Raw genomic sequence first — 16,737 nt, 5'->3', positions numbered from 1 at the left:
ATGGATACTAAAAATACAAGCATCATCATGAGGCTTTGGGGTGGGAGAAAGGGTAGCCCACAAAACTTTTGGACTTAAAAAGGGGTCTTCATATCCAAAAAAGATTGGGAACCAGTCAGGTAGAGGTCTCAGTGTTGTTTTGAATCTGGGTTTATGGCTTGTAAGTGGGACAGACAGTGCTTTCAAGATGGCCAAGAACAAGATGGCCTTGTGTCAGTCCAGACTAATATCGGAGCAAGTGTGTGCACGGGTGCGTGTGTGTGAGAGAAAGTGTCGTGGGGAAAGAGAGAGAATGAGCTCACGGTCTATGGGCCTGGCTCACCCAGCGTGGGTCACCAGTCAAGTTCCTGCTGTGACTTCCTTCTCTCATTTCGTTGAGGCCTGATGTACTGAATTCTATTTCTCTCAAGCTGCTTCTCTCTCTCTGTCTCCCGTGCTGCCTTCCCTTCTGTCCATACCCATGTGTGCATCTTCCACCAACCCTGCTGACGTGTGGGAACCCATCCGCGGATCTGCTCCTGGATCTGAGCTCTCTGCTTGACTCTTGCCATCAGCCTCCTCAGAGAGTCGCCTGCTCCATCGATCACTCCTTCCTCACCATCGGACACTTCCTCCTCCTTTCCTGCTTGACATGTGCCTCTTCCTCCCCTCTGAGAGGTGTTCTTGATGGCTATAATGACTCTCTGGCCCCAGAACAGTGGCCTTTCCTCCCATCTCATTGCTGTTGACTTCTTTGTGTCGTTTGAGCTGTTGATTCCCTTGAACTCTTCTCCTTCCTCGGCTTCCTGACTTTACGCCTGCTTCTCCACCTTCCAGGCAGTCTCCTGCGCACCTCTTTCATCTGTCTCTCAAATGTGGCTGTTGCTGAAACTGGTTCCAGGGCCCTTTGCTCCCATCTCCTTGTTCTCCCCTGGAATCTTATCTGTACACGTGGCTTCCACCCACCATGTGTGGATGGGTGACTTGTGCATCCCCTGCTCTGCCCTGAGGTCTCCCCAGAGTCAAGCTCCATGCTTCCATCCTCCTGTTGGGCATCCCTAGCATCCTCACGGCTGATGCAGATCCAGCATCAGAGGGAGGAAGTGAGGATGTGCCACCATCACAGCAACGCTGCAGAGCACCTCATGTTCCCCTAAACTGCCTCCCTGCCTTGACCTCCTGATTTCCATCATGGTGCGGGCATTCTCTTTGATCTTCTAATTTTGGCATCATCTTTGACTCTTGCTCCTATTGCCTCCTGTTCCTAACAGATTGCCATACCCCATCAGATTTTTCTTAAACAACAAGAAAAACAACAAAAGCTACCATCCCTTTCTCTTCCCTGCCCTTCCTCTCAGCTTGCACGTACCGGCCCCCTCTTGCCCTCCCCCGATAGCTGCTAGCCTGTCTCCTTGCAGCCCTTGGCTCTGCATTCTAGTCTTTCATTTTCACATCCTCCTTCCCACCCTGCCCCCACCCCCACAGCCTCTTCCATGCACTTCATCTTTATTGACTTCCTGGTGGAAGCAGCTTAAAGACAAGTCTCCTCAGTCTGACATTCAGGGTGTCCCAGCCCACCACTCCACACTCTTCCTCCTGTGCTGACCTGCAAGAGCCTCCCCAACTCCAGACTGTGTGTGGGTGTGCCGACCCTGGACGTCACCTCCCTTCCCCGATCCCTGCAGCCCCAACAAGAGCCTTTCACCTTTGCCTGTTCACCGCCCCCGCCCCCAGTCAGCTCCACGTCTAGCCTACCCTAGCTCTAAGGTCTTCCGTATCCTCCTTGGGGTGGCAAGGAGGGGAACTGCCTTCTCTGCACTGTCCACATGGCACCCAGCCCGTGGACTCCATGACCACCCCTTTCATTGATTTGTTCAACTTTTATTTAAACCTTGTTCTATTCTTTAACTTGGAGAACTACAGGGCAAGGGCCATATCTCGATATCTCTGTGGCTCCCATGCTGTCAAGCTTGGGACCTGGTATGGGTTACTCACACAATCCATATCCACCCACTTGCCATTTGTTGTGACATAGATTTCTCTCCATTGACTCTGGGAGACTTGCTAGCAAATGAGTGGGAAGAAGCCTCTACTGCCACTTCTTTCATTTGGCCATCCATCTCCCCATCCATTTACTCACTTAAAAGCTATTAAGCACCTACTATGTGCCACGTGCTGTAGAAACAAAGCCAGACAAGACACAGTGTCTGTGTTCTAGGTGCTCATGAGAGAGATCTACGAGTAAACCATTGACTTGAGGTCCAGTGAGCTCAGTGCTAAGTTGGAAGGCAGCTGTCATTCTGGGGAGCCCAGTGGAAAATGATCTCAATCTGGCTGGGAAGACTTCTTGAAGGAGGTGAGGGCTGAGCTGAGTTTTGAAGGCTGAGGGAGAGTTTGTGAGACGGAGAAGAGGGAGAGAGGTGGAGGGGGAGTAACTGAGGCATTTAGGGAGTTGCGAGGAGTTTTCACGGCTGCGCCCGTGTTTGTGGAGGCAGACGGGTGAGATAAGCAGGGCTGAAGGGGCCTGTGTGCTGGGCCGAGGAGTGTGAGCTTATCCTGAAGAAATGAGAGGCCCCTGAAGGCTATTTGTTGTGGAGTAACATCAGATCTGATTTAGAAAGGCCACTTTGGCAACCACACAGTGACATGGGGGGTGCACCCTGGGTGGGGGGCTGCTGCAGGAATCAGGGGAGAGGCCATGGTGCCCAGCCAGGCAAAGGCCCAAGTCTGCGGTGGAGCATGCAGAGGACTGGACAGGAGAAGGAAGAATGGCTGGGCTTAGTGACCGCCTGGATGTGGGATGAAGGCGGGGGTGCTGAGGACCATGGAGGAGTTCCTGCCTTCAGCAGCTGGACAGATGGTGGTGTCCTTCATGGAGGAGGGGAACTGGGAGGAGGAGCAGGGGTTGGGGGCAGTGGTGAGGCCACACTTGGATGGGTTCTGCTAGCGCCGCCCAGGGATACAGGTAGATGCTCTGATGTCCAGCCTGGAGCAGGGAGAGGGCTCTTGCTGGAGATGGAGCTTCGCTGTTCCCACGCCTCTCCCTGGGGAAGGACCTCAGGCTGTGGTGGGGTTTCCGTGGGTCAAGCAGAGGGAGGAGGGACTGGGACGCTGTGTGGAGAAGGGCAGAGGCTCTGGTGGGTGTGGATGGCCGCAGCCTCGGTCCTTTCTGCTGAGGGGTCTCTAGAGAAGGGAAGCTGAGAGCCTTCCCAAGGTCCACAGCTTCAAGGAGGCAGAGCCAGGGGCCACATCCTTGCTCAGAGGGGGAGGAAAGGCAGTCCTCAGCTTGAGGCCAAAGGGGCGAAGGTGCAGGCCAGGAGCAGGATGTACCCAGGCCTGGGAGAAGGAAGTGGCTCCAGAGTTTTCAGTGCCCTGCGCCCACCTCAGGCAGTGAGGGTTAACTACAGGGACGACTCAGCTCCGCTTCCTGCCCCCCAACCCTGTTAGAGCAGTTGGGCAGTGGTAGGTCCCAATGGCAAAGACCTGGTGGGTGGGGTCCCTAGGCTGGGTGCCCTAGGGTATTTACCTGCTAATTCCCGTTCATACAAGCCCTCCATGTGGGTCGAGATCCGAGAGGCTTTGCCTGTTCCAGGGTCCAGGCCCAGCCTGAAGCTCTTCTCCTCTTGTGGACCTAGGATCCCCCTGAGCCCTCAGTCTCCTCAGACAGGAGTCCCCTGGACTGGGCAGGCACTGAAGTGGGCCCTCCTGCTGCCTGGCCTCCAGCCACCGCGGCCTGGGTCATTTTGCTGAGTGAATCCTCTGAGGCTAGAGCACAGGACGTTGTGTCCCAGTCCTTTTGTTGTGGCTTGTTACCCTGTCAGGCCCCCAGCAGTTCTGATGTCTGTGCATTTCCACTGAGAAGGGAAAATCCACATTGGATAATGCATAACTGGTATTTATGGGCCTGTAAGCCCCATGAGGCAGCAATTGTTGTATATCTTATTGGTGCTCTATTCCTGGTGTCTAGAACCATGCTTGGCACAGAGGAGGTATTCAACAAATATCTGTTGAATGAGTAAATGGTGCTGCCTATTTAAAAAGTTAAAACCAGTGCGGGACATGCCCTGTCTTCCCTTCCTGTGGGGAGTTTGGGATTGAGTTTCTAGAATACAAGAGTGGGGATTTCCTACCAGCAGCAAAGAGGGTCAATCCCTCTAGACCCAGGGGGCAGGGGGATGGGGATGACTATCATGAGGAGGAGGAATTTAGGGGTCTCTGAGCTCTCACAGGGCTGGGCAGTTTGGAGGACTTGAGCTCAGTCTGCTCTGAGCTGGGAGATTTACCCCATCAGCTGTAGCTGCTCTCCTGAGGGCACAGCAGGGGCCTGGGCTTCCTTTAAGACTGAGCGGTTTCCAGGGCCAGCCCGGTGGTGCAGCGGTTAAGTGCGCACGTTCCACTTCAGCGGCCCGGGGTGGCCCGGTTCGGATCCCGGGTGCAGACATGGCACCGCTTGGCGCACGATGCTGTGGTACGTGTCCCACATATAGAGTAGAGGAAGATAGGCACAGATGTTAGCTCAGGGTCAGCCTTCCTCAGTGAAAAGAGGAGGATTTGCAGCAGTTAGCTCAGGGCTAATCTTCTTAAAAAAGACTGAGCAGTTTCCATGTGGAGGCTGCTTCCTGGGGAATCAGTGGGCTGTACAGCCAGAAAATGGGGCTCAGAGCTGTGTGTGGACACCCAGCCTGGCTGGGTCTGGCCTGCTGCTCAGCCTGCCCTTGAGTTTGCGGAAGGAGCTGCATCCACTGCAGCTTTGAACTCCTGGCCAAGAGCCTCTTACAGGGCCACCCACAGCCCCATCTGCTGTGTCCCCCATTTTGCCATTTTGGCCATCACCCCCTCCTTGAGCCACCTGTGCCGGTTCCTCACAGCAGGAGCTCTTGCTTGCCATCACTCATGGTGCCTTTTTTTCTCCCATTCTTTTAAGATTGGTTCAGGAGAGTGGGCCTCGGGAGAAGACCCCTCAGTCTCTGGGTATGTACTCTCCATGCGCATCCCTGCTTGCTTTTCGACTCCCTGGTTCCTGGGCTGGGTCATGGGATCAGAATTGGGGCCAGAGGATATCTGAGAGCTCTTGTACCCGAACACCTCATTTCATGAACAGGGAGGCTGAAGTTGCCCGGTGCCATGCAGCGGGGCGGCCCCTGCTCTGTGCCTGGCGTGTCGCCATGCACCAGCACCTGTAGCTGCACGACGTCCCAGCTGAGAGAGAAGGCGCTGGCCCCGTTTGACAGAAGAAGGGGTGCACTGAGGCTCAGTGAGCCGGCCCCTCTTCCTGGTCTCACAATGGGGAAGGCAGGCCTGTCACATTTGCACAGGTCCGCACGGCTCCAAAGCCGGCACTTTTGACACATCATGCGGCTGCCCCTGCGCTGTTTCAGCAAGTAGAGGAGAGTGTTCCTCACCAGACCGAGTAAGAAATTAAACCACATCCCACAAACCCTTTAGTCAGCTGGTCCTGGAAGGTTTTGGTGTCAGGGGAATAGCGCCAACCAGGCTGGAAGCGAGGTCGGGCGGGCCGGCAGGAGGACGAGGTGCACAGAGGCTTTAGGAGAGGGAGGAGGGGGCTCTCCAGCCTGATGCCCTAACTCTGGGGAGAGATGGAAGCTGAGCCCTGGGCAGGTTGGGTGAGGGGACCTGGGCAGAGTACCCTGAGCCTGGCCGCAGGCCGTGGGGGTTGGAGGCAGCTGCTGTGCTGACCGGCAGGAGGCGGGGACTCCCAGTCCAGCTTCCTGGCAGGTCACTTGGTAATCCGCTCAGCAGGTGGGGCAGGTGGTGGAAAGGAGGCTGTTGCCCAAGAGGCCCCAGGCTCAGGCTGTGCAGCTGGGCCCGAGAGGCAGGCCGGGCACAGAAACCTCGCAGGCGGCTGCTTCTCCTGTCGCTCCCTGGAGCATCCCTGGCCCCTGGAGTGTCCCTTTAGAGCTAACCCTGAGAATGCTGGCTTGGGGGTTTGGGCCAGGAGATCCCACTCCAAAACTACTCCCTCGTCTGCCTCACCAGCTTGCAGCTTGAGAACCAGGTCCCCAGGGGCTTGGGGGCAGGGGCCAGGTTGCCCAGACAAGGCTTTCCAAGGTGTCTCCTAGAGGTGTGGGTGAGGAGGGGGATACAAAATATGAAGTCCTTAAAGGGCTCTTAAGCCTCCAGCTGTCAGCTAGGGCTAATGTTGCCCAATGCATGTAACCCTCCTAGCATATGCTAGGGTCTCATGTGGTATTGTCTGAAGCTTCCGCAAATCTGGTGGCATTTCTGCAGTCCTTGCCCTGGTCAGCTGGCACCTGGACACCTGTGCCCTCTGCCCTGCCTCTTACTTCTGGGCACATGGAGCCTTCATCCCTCCTTCTTGGCCCTCAATCCGTCTCCCACGTCTTTGAGCACCTCCTGCACCCAGCAGAGGGATCCTTGGCAGAAGGCATGGGTCCAGCAGGGGTCGGCAGTGACCTGGGAGCCCTGCTCCTGTCTCAGCCTCAGGCAGGTGGCCCCCATCCCACTGGGCCTCAGATCTGCAGTTTCACCCAAGGACAGTGAGCTGCAGACTTTGTGAGCAGGAGAACCAGGTTAACACTTCTTTCATTAAAAGAGCTAATGAACCTGCCCCGACCCTGCCTCCAAGATAGGAAATGTCCTTTTAACATCATTTGATTGGGAAAATACAGAATGACAAAGAGATACTGTGGATTTGATGTCATTTGGAAGTGAATGTGTGTTTTATCAATCACAAGGGAATCTGAAGGTTGCTGGCTCTCAGCTTTCCCTGTGAAATGACAGGATGGGACTAGCATAGTGAGTTCTCTGGCCCCTTCATGCTGTGTCACAGTCTCAGATGGGTCCGTGCTGGTATAAAATGGCCACTGGGCTCATTTTATTTTTTCTCTTCCTGAGGTACACGCCTCCCAGGTAGTAGAGACTTCTATTCTCAGGAGCTATCTTATACCTCTTAGATAACTGATCTGCCCCTGTTTCCTGCCCAGCCTCATTCCTCCCTCTCCTTAGACTAAGGTGTGCAGTTGGATGGATGGATGGATGGATAGATGGATGGATGGATGAATGAATGAAAGGAGGAGGTTGTTGGCCCTTGGGCAGCTCTTCTATGCCTGCCAATGCTGCTCTGTAGAGTAAATTTAACTTGTGTCTTCCTCCATCAAGGAAGCATTGGGCAGAAGAATTGAGGGTGGAGGGCTTAGGCAGTAAAGTGTTACACTGACCAGAGCTCAGCGGCAGCCCGAAGGGGCAGCTGCTGCTGCAGGGTGCTGGGTGTCCTCAGCTCCATTCTTATTCTTGACTCCCCAGAGCCAAAGCCTTTGGCCTTGCCCATCAGGGGCAGGTCTACAGCCCCTGAGAAGCCTGCCCTGCCTTCATCTCAGTCTGCTCCTACGCTGACAGCCTTCTCCTTCAGCCATGCCAAAGAAGCCCACCCCTTGCTAAAAGAAGAGGACCAGAAGGAAAGCAGCACCAAGGTATCTGGAAAGCAAGGGGAGGAGGAAGTCAGAGTCTGAGTGGACCACTGGCTGAACACAAGCATGTTTCTGAAATATACAAATGTGGGACCAGCTTGAGGAAAGCAAGGAAGAGCCCCAAGGCAGCTGCCCCTAGTAGTGAAGGCTAGAACGTGCAGGTGGGTTTGGGGTGAGGGCTGAAGAAAGGATGAAAAACAAGAGAGAGGAGAAGGATGTGGGTGGGAAACTAGGGGAAGGGAAGAGTACAACAGGAGCTGAGGGGCAGGGATGAGGGAGGAAGGGAGGGCAGAAGGAGGTCACACGTGGCTCGGAAGGAAGCAGGATGTGGGGGAGAGCACAGAGGGGCTTAGGTGAACCAAGCTGAGTAATTTGAACCAACACCCAAGATAGCAACCGAGAGGCCGCTGACTCAGAGGCAGATCTGCCAAAGGCTGTGCTTGACAGGCTGACAAATACCTTGCACTTCTAAGGTGACCTTGGTCCAGATGATTCATCCAGATCCTAGGCTTGATGGATTTAGCAGAACTTGGAGAGTCGCTACTTTGGGGGACCGTGCTCATTCTTTTAAGCGGAGATGTAAAAGTGCAATAAACTTATCCTGAAGGCCTGCTATGTGCGTGTACTGCTATGTTAGGACTAGGGTCCAGCGATGATGGTGATAAGGTGCAGGCACCACAGTGCTCCCACTCCAATGAGGGCAACAGAACGTGAAACAAAGGAAGAATAATTCAGTGCCATGAAATGATCTCACCCCCCACCCCACCTGAGCCGCTGGCTCCCATGGTCGTACCGTAGACCGTGGCACTGACAGTCCCTTCACTCCCACTGTCATCTCAATTTCAAGCATCCCAGTCCCTTACCACCTTCTCCTGTTCTGATTCACTCCATCTAATACCCCAACTCCAGCATTTGTTCCTGCTCTTGGTCGACAATATTCTCCTTGACACTGGATCACGCCTGTCAGGATCTTAGCTTTCTGCTATTTCTTTCATTTTAAGAAAACAGAACTGCCTCATTCTCTCCTGACTCCACTCGGGTGGGCCTTAGTCCCCACCTCCCCCCTGAAACTGCCCGCCTTGAGGTCACCGATGGCTGTCACCTTCCCGTGTACAGCGCCTTTCAGTCCTCTTCTAACTTGCCCCGTCAGCAGCTTTTCTGGCTCATCCTTCTTGAAACCCCCTCCTAGGGATGGAGGTGAGGGGGTGGTTTTTTCTTGGTTCTCTGCCTACATCAAAGTGAGCTCCTTCCCAGGCCCTCTTTGCTGGCTCCTCCTCATCTTCCTGACCTCTCCATGCTGGAGGTACCCGAGCTCAGACCTCTGGCCTCTTGTCTATTTATACTGACCCCCTGTGAACTGATCCGGTCATGGCATTAAGCACCATCTACATGCTGAGGACTCCCAAATTTCCCTTTCCAGCCCAGACCTTCCCCGACTCCAGTAGCAGTTAAATTATATGATCTATATATATATATTAACTGATGCTCAACATCTTCATTCAGATATTTACAGTTCAAACTTACCTTGTGCAAAACTCAACTATTGAATGCTCACCTCCAAAACCTCCTCTTTTCCCAGCATCCCCGCTCAGTGAACGGCGGTAAAAAGCAACTCCAGCCTTCAGCTGCTCCAGCCCAAAATCTTAGACCCCTCCTTGCCTCTTCTTTCTCTCTCATCCCACATCTCATATTATCAGCAAAAGCGGTGGGCTCTGCTTTTGAAATGTGTTCAGAATCTGGCCATTCTACCATCCCCATTCCTGTTATTCTAGTCCAAGCCCCACCACATGGGAACTCTTGGTTCTATTTTTGCAACTTCTTGTCAGTCTTAAGTTATTTCAAAATAAAAAGCTATAAAAAACAACACAGAGAATCCCCCCACCAAAAAAAAAGAAAAAAAAGAAGAAAGTCAGATCATGTCATTCTTCTGCTCAAAACCTCCAGTGGCTTGCTGTGTCCTTCAGAGGAAAAGCCCAAATCCTCACCATGGACCACAGGGCCCAGCGTGCTATGGCTCTACTTCGTGCACCCCCCTCCATGTTCTACCATCCTCTGACTCAGGGTGCTCCAGCCAGGGTTCTCCTCCCTGCTCCCAACCACGCCCAGCACACTCCAGCCTCAGGGTCTTTGCATTGCCCGCTCTCTCGCTTAGAACACTTCTCTCCTAGAAATCTGCACAGCCTGCTCCCTCACTTCATTTATGCTTCTGCTTAAATTTCGTCTCCTCAGAGAGTCCCCCTGGGCCTTCCTACCTAAAACAGAAGCCCTGTCCCCATCTGTCCATTACTTTCCTTAGGCTCTTATTGCCTGACATTAGAGACTGGTCTGTTTGCTGTCTCCCCCTCCAGGAAAGCTCTTTGGGAGCAAGGCCGTTGTCATTTTGTTCACTCACGGAACAGCGATTGGCACAAAGGAGCCACTCATACTTGTGATGATTGAATGAATGAAGGTATAGAAAGCACAGTTGGGTCCCCAAGGGTAATGGAGTTTGACTTGACCTTGCACCAGATCCAGGTCACCATCTCTAAGTCTGCCCAGGAGAAGATGCGGCTGAAGCAGATGAAGGAGATGGAGTTGTTCCGGAGGGTGAAGGACCCAGAGAGGGAGAGGGAGCTTGCTTCCCAGAGCCTGGGCCCCCGGAGGACCTTGATGAAGGAAGGTACTGGGGGCTGAGGCGGGATTCCCTCAGGCCAGGGAATTTCTTGGCAAACACTTTTGTGAAGAGAGAAAATATCCACAACTCCCCACCCTCCCCACCCTGGGGCTGGACCGTGAGCTGTCTACCTCTCATAGTCTGCTCATGAGCCCATTTCCAGAGGAGGACACTGGGTTTGGGGGACAGGCAGGGTTAGCTCCGTCTAGAACTTTCTCTGCCTCCACAGGCCTCCTTCCCCTCCGGGGCAGCGGGACCCTGTCTGTGCCCACTGGGCTGAGCAGCCCACGCAGAAACAACATCGGCGTCATCCTGAGGAAGAGGGCCAACCGGGCCTCACTGCCCAGCATCCCTGTCAGCAAGCAGGAGCCCAGCTTCGCCCGGCATGCTTCAGGTGGGGCCCAGATCCCATGGACAGGGAGCACGTGTCCCTCTGGTTGTGCTGCCTTGGGATTCTTTGGGGTGTGGCAAAGGTGACCTCAGCTGTTCTGCTTCTTCCCATTGCCCATGTTAGAGTAAGGGGCACCCTAGGGTGTTGTCACCTTGCCAGAGAAAGAGGAACAGTGTCTGGGAGTCAAAAGCATCTATGAGCCTGGTTGGGGACCCAGGGAATTGCAGCTGGAATTGTGGATGGCTGGGCGAGTGTGCCCAGCCTGCGTGAGATGTCCTAGAGGGCACGCCTGTGCACCAGGACCACAGATGCTGGGAAACAGCATCCATGGAAGTAGGTAGAAACACCAGGAAGGGCAAGAGAGGGTTCTGGGAAGACCTTGGTTTCCTGCATCTTGTCTCATAAAATGTCAGGGCTGGTTTCAACCCGGGATCCCAGGATCCAAACATTCTACAGGACACTCAGGAAGGTGCTAAGGGACAAGGGGGTGCTCTGTCCCCATTCTACCAGAGGAGCGCCTATTTCGCCTCATCTTTTTTATACTAGGCGTCCACATGAGATTTCCTTTGAAAACAATTTGCTGCTAAAGAACATTTGAAAACAACCAGCCAGGTTCAGAGTTTCTTTAAGCGGGACCATGATGGTAGAATAGAGCATCATTTTGGTGCCAGAAATAATATTGATTCACCACCCTTTTCAATTGTCTGTCTGTCCTTTTGCTTCCATCAAGCAGAAAGTCTTAATTTGGTGCTGGTCTTTAGTACCTCTCTAAGACTTGCAAATTTCCTTTTCAAAGAAAGAGACCTTTCTGGCTCAAAGACATCAGAAGTTGGCTGTAATTTTTATAGCTAGAGTTTACAACATTTTATTTTTACTGTCAATATTTATCATGTTCTGTGACAAGTAGTATTAGTTTACCAATTATGGTAGTGACACAAATTTCCCTTTAAAATAAACTTATTTAGGATTTGATATATGATTGATTTGAAGAAAAATACTATATAAATAAAAGTATGGAGGCCGGCCCCATGGTGAGTAGTTAAGTTTGTGCGCTCCTCGGTGGCCCAGGGTTTTGCCACTTAGGATCCTGGGCATGGACCTAGCACAGCTCATCAAGCCAGGCTGAGGCAGCGTCCCACACAGCACAACCAGAAGGACCTACAACTAGAATATACAACTATGTACTGGGGGGCTTTGGGGAGAAGAAGAAGAAGAAAAAAAATATTGGCAACAGATGTTAGCTCAGGGCCAGTCTTTTTTTTTTTTTTTTTAGGAAGATTAGCCCTGAGCTAACTACTGCCAGTCCTCCTCTTTTTTGCTGAGGAAGCCAGGCCCTGAGCTAACATCTGTGCCCATCTTCCTCTACTTTATACGTGGGACGCCTACCACATCATAGTGTGCCAAGCGGTGCCATGTCCACACCTGGGATCCGAACTGGTGAACCCCGGGCTGCTGAGAAGCGGAACGTGTGAACTTAACCACTGCACCACTGGGCCGGCCCCTCAGGGCCAGTCTTAAAAAAAAAAACCAACCCCAAAACCTATTAAGGATAAAAGTATAGGTAATTAAAAGATATGATAAAAATCATGAAAGTATTAATCGAATGGTTGATACTTGGGAAATATTGATCTGTCTAACCCACCCCACTTATTTTATAGACAGCAGAATTGAGACCCAGAGACCCAAGGTCACCCAAGGTCACTCAAGGTGATGGTGCCCCATAGGGACTAAGACTTTAGCTAATGACTCATGATCCACTGGCAGAGCTGAGAAGAGGGTCCAGGAATGAGGTCTTTGTGTCTTGGCCTTAAGTGAAGTATAGCCCCTCTACTCCGATTGGAACTCCTGGATATGCCACAGTGAAAATCATGCCAGTGGAGATGAACCTCTGAAGAACACTAGCCAGGAGGTGAGAGGTGGCAGAGAGAATGCTGGTGACCTCCTTTGTCCTGGCTCTGCTGATAGAGGAGCTGGGGGACTGCAGCTGGGGACCCCAGCCTTTCTGGGCCTCTGATGCCTCAACTCTGTGACTCAGGCATGGGACCTAATAGATGGCTCTAAACTTCCTTCCTGTTCTTCTGGGATTTTATGATTCTAGTATCTGTCCCCAACGAAGGAGAGCATAGAAAACGTGATCTGATTTTTAAACAACATTCCTGCTTATTGTCAGTCCCTGCAATGGTGGCCACATCTTGACCACGTGGGTGCTGGTTAGCTACATTGCCTTTGGGGTGCTTTCACTGTCCTCTGCTTCCTCCGGCCAGCTGCCTTTGGACCACTTCCCTGCCCACGAGCAACTTCACAAAAGGATGGAGAGTGGGGGGAAGGAGGAGAAGCTGATAACACGGGCTCCTGGCGGGGAACGAGGTTAGAACACCACCAAAGAGAGTAGGGAGTCATCCTTGACAAACCTGTGGGTCTCACCCCAACCACAGATAGGGCAGGATTGGGGGTGAATCACTGGTTTCATGGGCTTGGCCACATGACATTAAGCTGTATATCACAGGCCAGTTTGTTTCTAATAATCAGGTTGGCAATGGCAGGAATGGAGAAAGTCAACAGGAGGTAAAGAGGCTCCCTGGTGAATGAAGGCCAGGCACTGGCTTCTCAGCACCCCCAGCCCCTTGTCCCTGCGTGCCCCTCCCCTCCTGTCCTCCTGGTGAAACTGTCCTCTTCCTTTCCTCTTTCTGTGAGTACAGCTAACTCGTTACCTGCGGTGCTGACGCTGGGGTCTCCTGAATGGGAAGAGGAGGAGGAGGAGGCGCATCTTCGAGCCTTTAAGGAGTTGAGGCCCTTCTCGAACCCAGAGGTGGGGTTGATGGATGCCCTCCAGTGCCTCGACAGCAGTGACTGGTGAGGAGACACCGTCCCATTTGTGTGCTGTCGCTGGGGGAGAGCGGCAGAATAGCTCCTGCCCCCAGCTGCCCTCCTCCCCTGCTGCCAGGTCCTGGTCCCATGGAAGAGGGAGTGCATGTGTGCGTGTGTGTGCATGTGAGTCTCGCCTCCTGTGTCTGCCCTGGGACTTCCAAGCAGCCCTGTGCTCTGCTCTATGGCACACCAGAGCCAGGTGTGGCAAGTATTAAATTTGACTCCACAACACTTCCTTAAGGTCACAGGCTTTTATTTCTCTAAATCAAGCTTAATCTGCTCCCAGTGTTCCTCCCACTGCCCTGGCAGGACACACAATCTTAGTCATGAGCTGAGTGATGAGCGACTTGTGGTCCAGAACACTTTCCGGAAGCCCTCTCTCTCTTCAGTCCTCATGTTCAAGCACCTTCTCTTGAAGGTGCTGGTTTTGTGTCAGGCGTGGGTTGGAGTTCTGGGGGTGGGTTTCCATCCTGGTCTGGGTGAGCCAGAGGTCCCTTAAAATGGCTTTTTCGGGACTTTAGGATTTCAGCCTGGGTGTTCCAACAGGAAACCCTACCTTCGAGGCCATCAAATCCCAACCTGCAGTGGTGCTGGGAGGGGTGGTGACATGGGTGCCCGTGGTCTGCAGAGGGAGGGGGCTCCTCCCTCCCACCTGCTTGTGACAGAGTCTGGACTTGCTTCTCAGGAAGATGAAGGAGAAGGGCCTGGTGAGCATCCAGCGCCTGGCCGCCTGTCACTCAGAGGTCCTCGCCGGGAGGTTGCATGACGTGTCCTTGGCCGTGAGTGGGGAGGTGAGGCCTCCCAGACAGTCTGCGTACTGTGCACTTGCACGCACTCCCCCACCCCCCAAACCCCTCTGCCCAAGCCAGTCCCTCTTCACCGGTGCTGCTGCTCAGTGCTGGTCACACAGCAGCCACGGAGGGACTCCCGGAACATGGGCATCCCCTGCTTACTTCTCAGCCCTCAACCGCTGAGATGGGAGGTAGCCATCCATTTCTGATCGAGGAACTGACACCTGGGTTTCCTGACGTCTAATCTCTGGGTATTGAAACAATCAGTCTTGTATGCCCATTTGTCACAGCCCTGCGTTGTCCTCTGTACTCAAAATGTCAGAGGAGGGATGGAGTGTTCTGGGCCCGATCTCCAACTTCAAGGCAGTTGTAGCATTTCCCAAGGCCTTTCTCCCATGGGGCTGGGGCTTGGCCAAGGCTGGACCCAAAGGGGCAGTAAGATGCATCTTATCACGTGTGGAGGCCATGTCCCTTCCTTGGGGATGGACTGTCTCAGCTGGGGGACCTTGTGAAGATCAAATTGGACATTATTTGCAAAAGTGTTTTGAAGACTAAGTGTTGTACGAATTTCAGATGATAGTGATAATAGTGGAATTAGCAATTATGATGGTAACAACAATAATAGTATTTTTAAAATATGGGACTATTTTGCTCAGAGCTGCTGTAGGATTTCCCTTTCCAGCCTGGTGAGGCCTAGGCCTTGGGTGAGGGTGGAGGCGGCGGGAGGGGTGGTGCAGTGCCCCATTCTTGGTATGTTCTGGAACCGTTGTCAGGGTCCAGCAGCCCAGGAGGCTCCCTCTCCTGTCTCTCTCCAAGGTCACCAACCTCCGCTCCAAGGTGTCTCGCCTGGCCATCAGCACCCTGGGAGACCTCTTCCGGGCCTTGAAGAAAAGTATGGACCAGGAGGCTGAGGAGATCGCCCGCTGCCTGCTCCAGAAGATGGGGAACACCAGCGAGTTCATCCAGAGAGCAGCCAACCGGTCCCTGGGGGCCATGGTGGAGAACGTGACCCCTGCCCGATCCCTGGTGGCCCTCACCTCGGCGGGCGTCTAGTACGTGGAGGCCCGTTGTCTGAGGGGTGAGGGTGGTCTGGGAAGATGAGGCAAGAGGAGAGGCCCAGGGAGAGGGGGAGGGAGATGGGGGCGCGGGAAGGAAGGATGGAAAGACACAGGGAGGGAGGGAGGCAGAAATTGAGGCTGTAGCAGGGTCCTTCAGGATGTCAGAGGATCAGGTGAAGGGTCAGAGAGTCAGGGTGAAGGATGGGCCCACCTCAGGCTTCAAGTGAATGCCTCATGCATTTAGCTGGGGAAAGAAGACCCCTGCTTCCTGGTGGGCTTCCTCCCACCTCTCATGGGCCAGGCTGGGGATAATGAAGTGAGCTCAGGGCAGCCCTGAGCCCCAGCTGGAAGGGGAGAGGTGCTGTTCTGCTCAAGACTGGGGAGCTCATACTGGCTGTGGTAATGTCCTGGGGAGACTGGGCTGCCTCTGCAGCCTGAGCCCTGTGCCTAAGGAGCTCCAGCCCCCTCCCAGGGGAGGATGTTTCATTCTGATGAAATCTGGGCGGTGAGGAGAGCAAGGCACAGCATCTCATACTTTACTTGGCATCACTGGACCTTCTCCTGGGGAGGGGGAGGGGCTGGCTGCTCTTGGAGCCTTTCTGCCCCAGATTTGCTTTTCCCTTAAGTACAAACCCAAACCAAAAGCAAAACCAAAAGCGTTTTCCAAGCCCTTTCTCCCACAAGGTAGACAACTCTCAACTCCAAAAAGCCAGTCATGGCACTTGGGCTAGGAGCCTTCTCAGACGGAACCCAGGGCGTTGTAGAAGTCAGCAGGCCTTTGCTGATGGCACCACAGCCCAGTGTAAAGGGTGAGGGGCTCTGGAGCCACATTGCCTGGGTTCATATCCTAGACTGTGACTTAACTTCTCTTTGCCTCAGTTTCCCTATCTGTAAAATGGGGATGATAAAATTGTTGTGAGGAGTAAATGAATTGATTCATGAAAGAGTACTTAGGACAGTGCCTGCCTCTACTAACATGTATTCAGTGCTTACTGTCGCTGACATTAACATGGGGGAAATTAATTGTACTTTTTCCTGGATTCCTTCCTTTGCCTCAGCCTCTTCACCTGCAAAATGACAGTCATAGTAGCTTATGGAGTTGATGGGAGATAAGGGATGGAAGGTGCTGGCCACAGTGCCTGGCGCAGAGGGTACACTCACTACAAACTGGGGCAATTGAGCATCGTCAGCACGAACCAGGGGCAGGTGCTCAGGGGAGCCTGGAACAGAGCTGTGCATTTGAATTCCTGGGGATCTTGCTAAAATGCAGATTCTGATTCAGATACTAACAGTGCTGGCCTATGGACCACACTGAGTAGGGAAAGCCCAGAAGTCTCTCTTTGTGTTCCACTGCGATGGGACCTTGGGGGAAAAAGGCATTAGTGTCACCTAGTGGACTGAGGACATCTAGAGTCTGCTTGAAAAGGGTGAAAAAAAAAGAGGTCACATCCCGATGGGTTTCTTTTATAAGAATTCAGGTTCCCCTTGTTACGGTTACCAAATTCCCCATCCCCCCATCTCAATTCAGCTCAACGACTGTGCAGTGTGC

The 16,737-nt window shown here is 53.2% G+C and overlaps 1 protein-coding gene across 7 annotated transcripts in view; it reads left to right on the top strand.

The window, feature by feature from the left end:
- Window positions 1-16,737, top strand: part of TOGARAM2 (TOG array regulator of axonemal microtubules 2) — a 63,691-nt gene that overhangs the window by 24,556 nt on the left and 22,398 nt on the right. For all 7 annotated transcript variants that reach the window (XR_011426129.1, XR_002800239.2, XM_070235636.1 and 4 more), the window contains 7 exons: window positions 4,904-4,950; window positions 7,264-7,430; window positions 9,936-10,086; window positions 10,310-10,474; window positions 13,171-13,324; window positions 14,025-14,130; window positions 14,947-15,182. Coding sequence is in view for 5 of the 7 variants with exons in the window: in XM_070235636.1 (XP_070091737.1) it covers window positions 4,904-4,950; window positions 7,264-7,430; window positions 9,936-10,086; window positions 10,310-10,474; window positions 13,171-13,324; window positions 14,025-14,130; window positions 14,947-15,182 (1,026 nt within the window). In the remaining 2 variants the exon portion in view is untranslated. The remainder of the gene's footprint in view (window positions 1-4,903; window positions 4,951-7,263; window positions 7,431-9,935; window positions 10,087-10,309; window positions 10,475-13,170; window positions 13,325-14,024; window positions 14,131-14,946; window positions 15,183-16,737) is intronic.

The sequence above is a fragment of the Equus caballus genome, chromosome 15 (genome assembly GCF_041296265.1).
Source record: "Equus caballus isolate H_3958 breed thoroughbred chromosome 15, TB-T2T, whole genome shotgun sequence".
NCBI lineage: Eukaryota > Metazoa > Chordata > Mammalia > Perissodactyla > Equidae > Equus > Equus caballus.
Note: the sequence above shows the minus strand (reverse complement) of the source record. Positions and strands in the feature narration are given on the sequence as shown.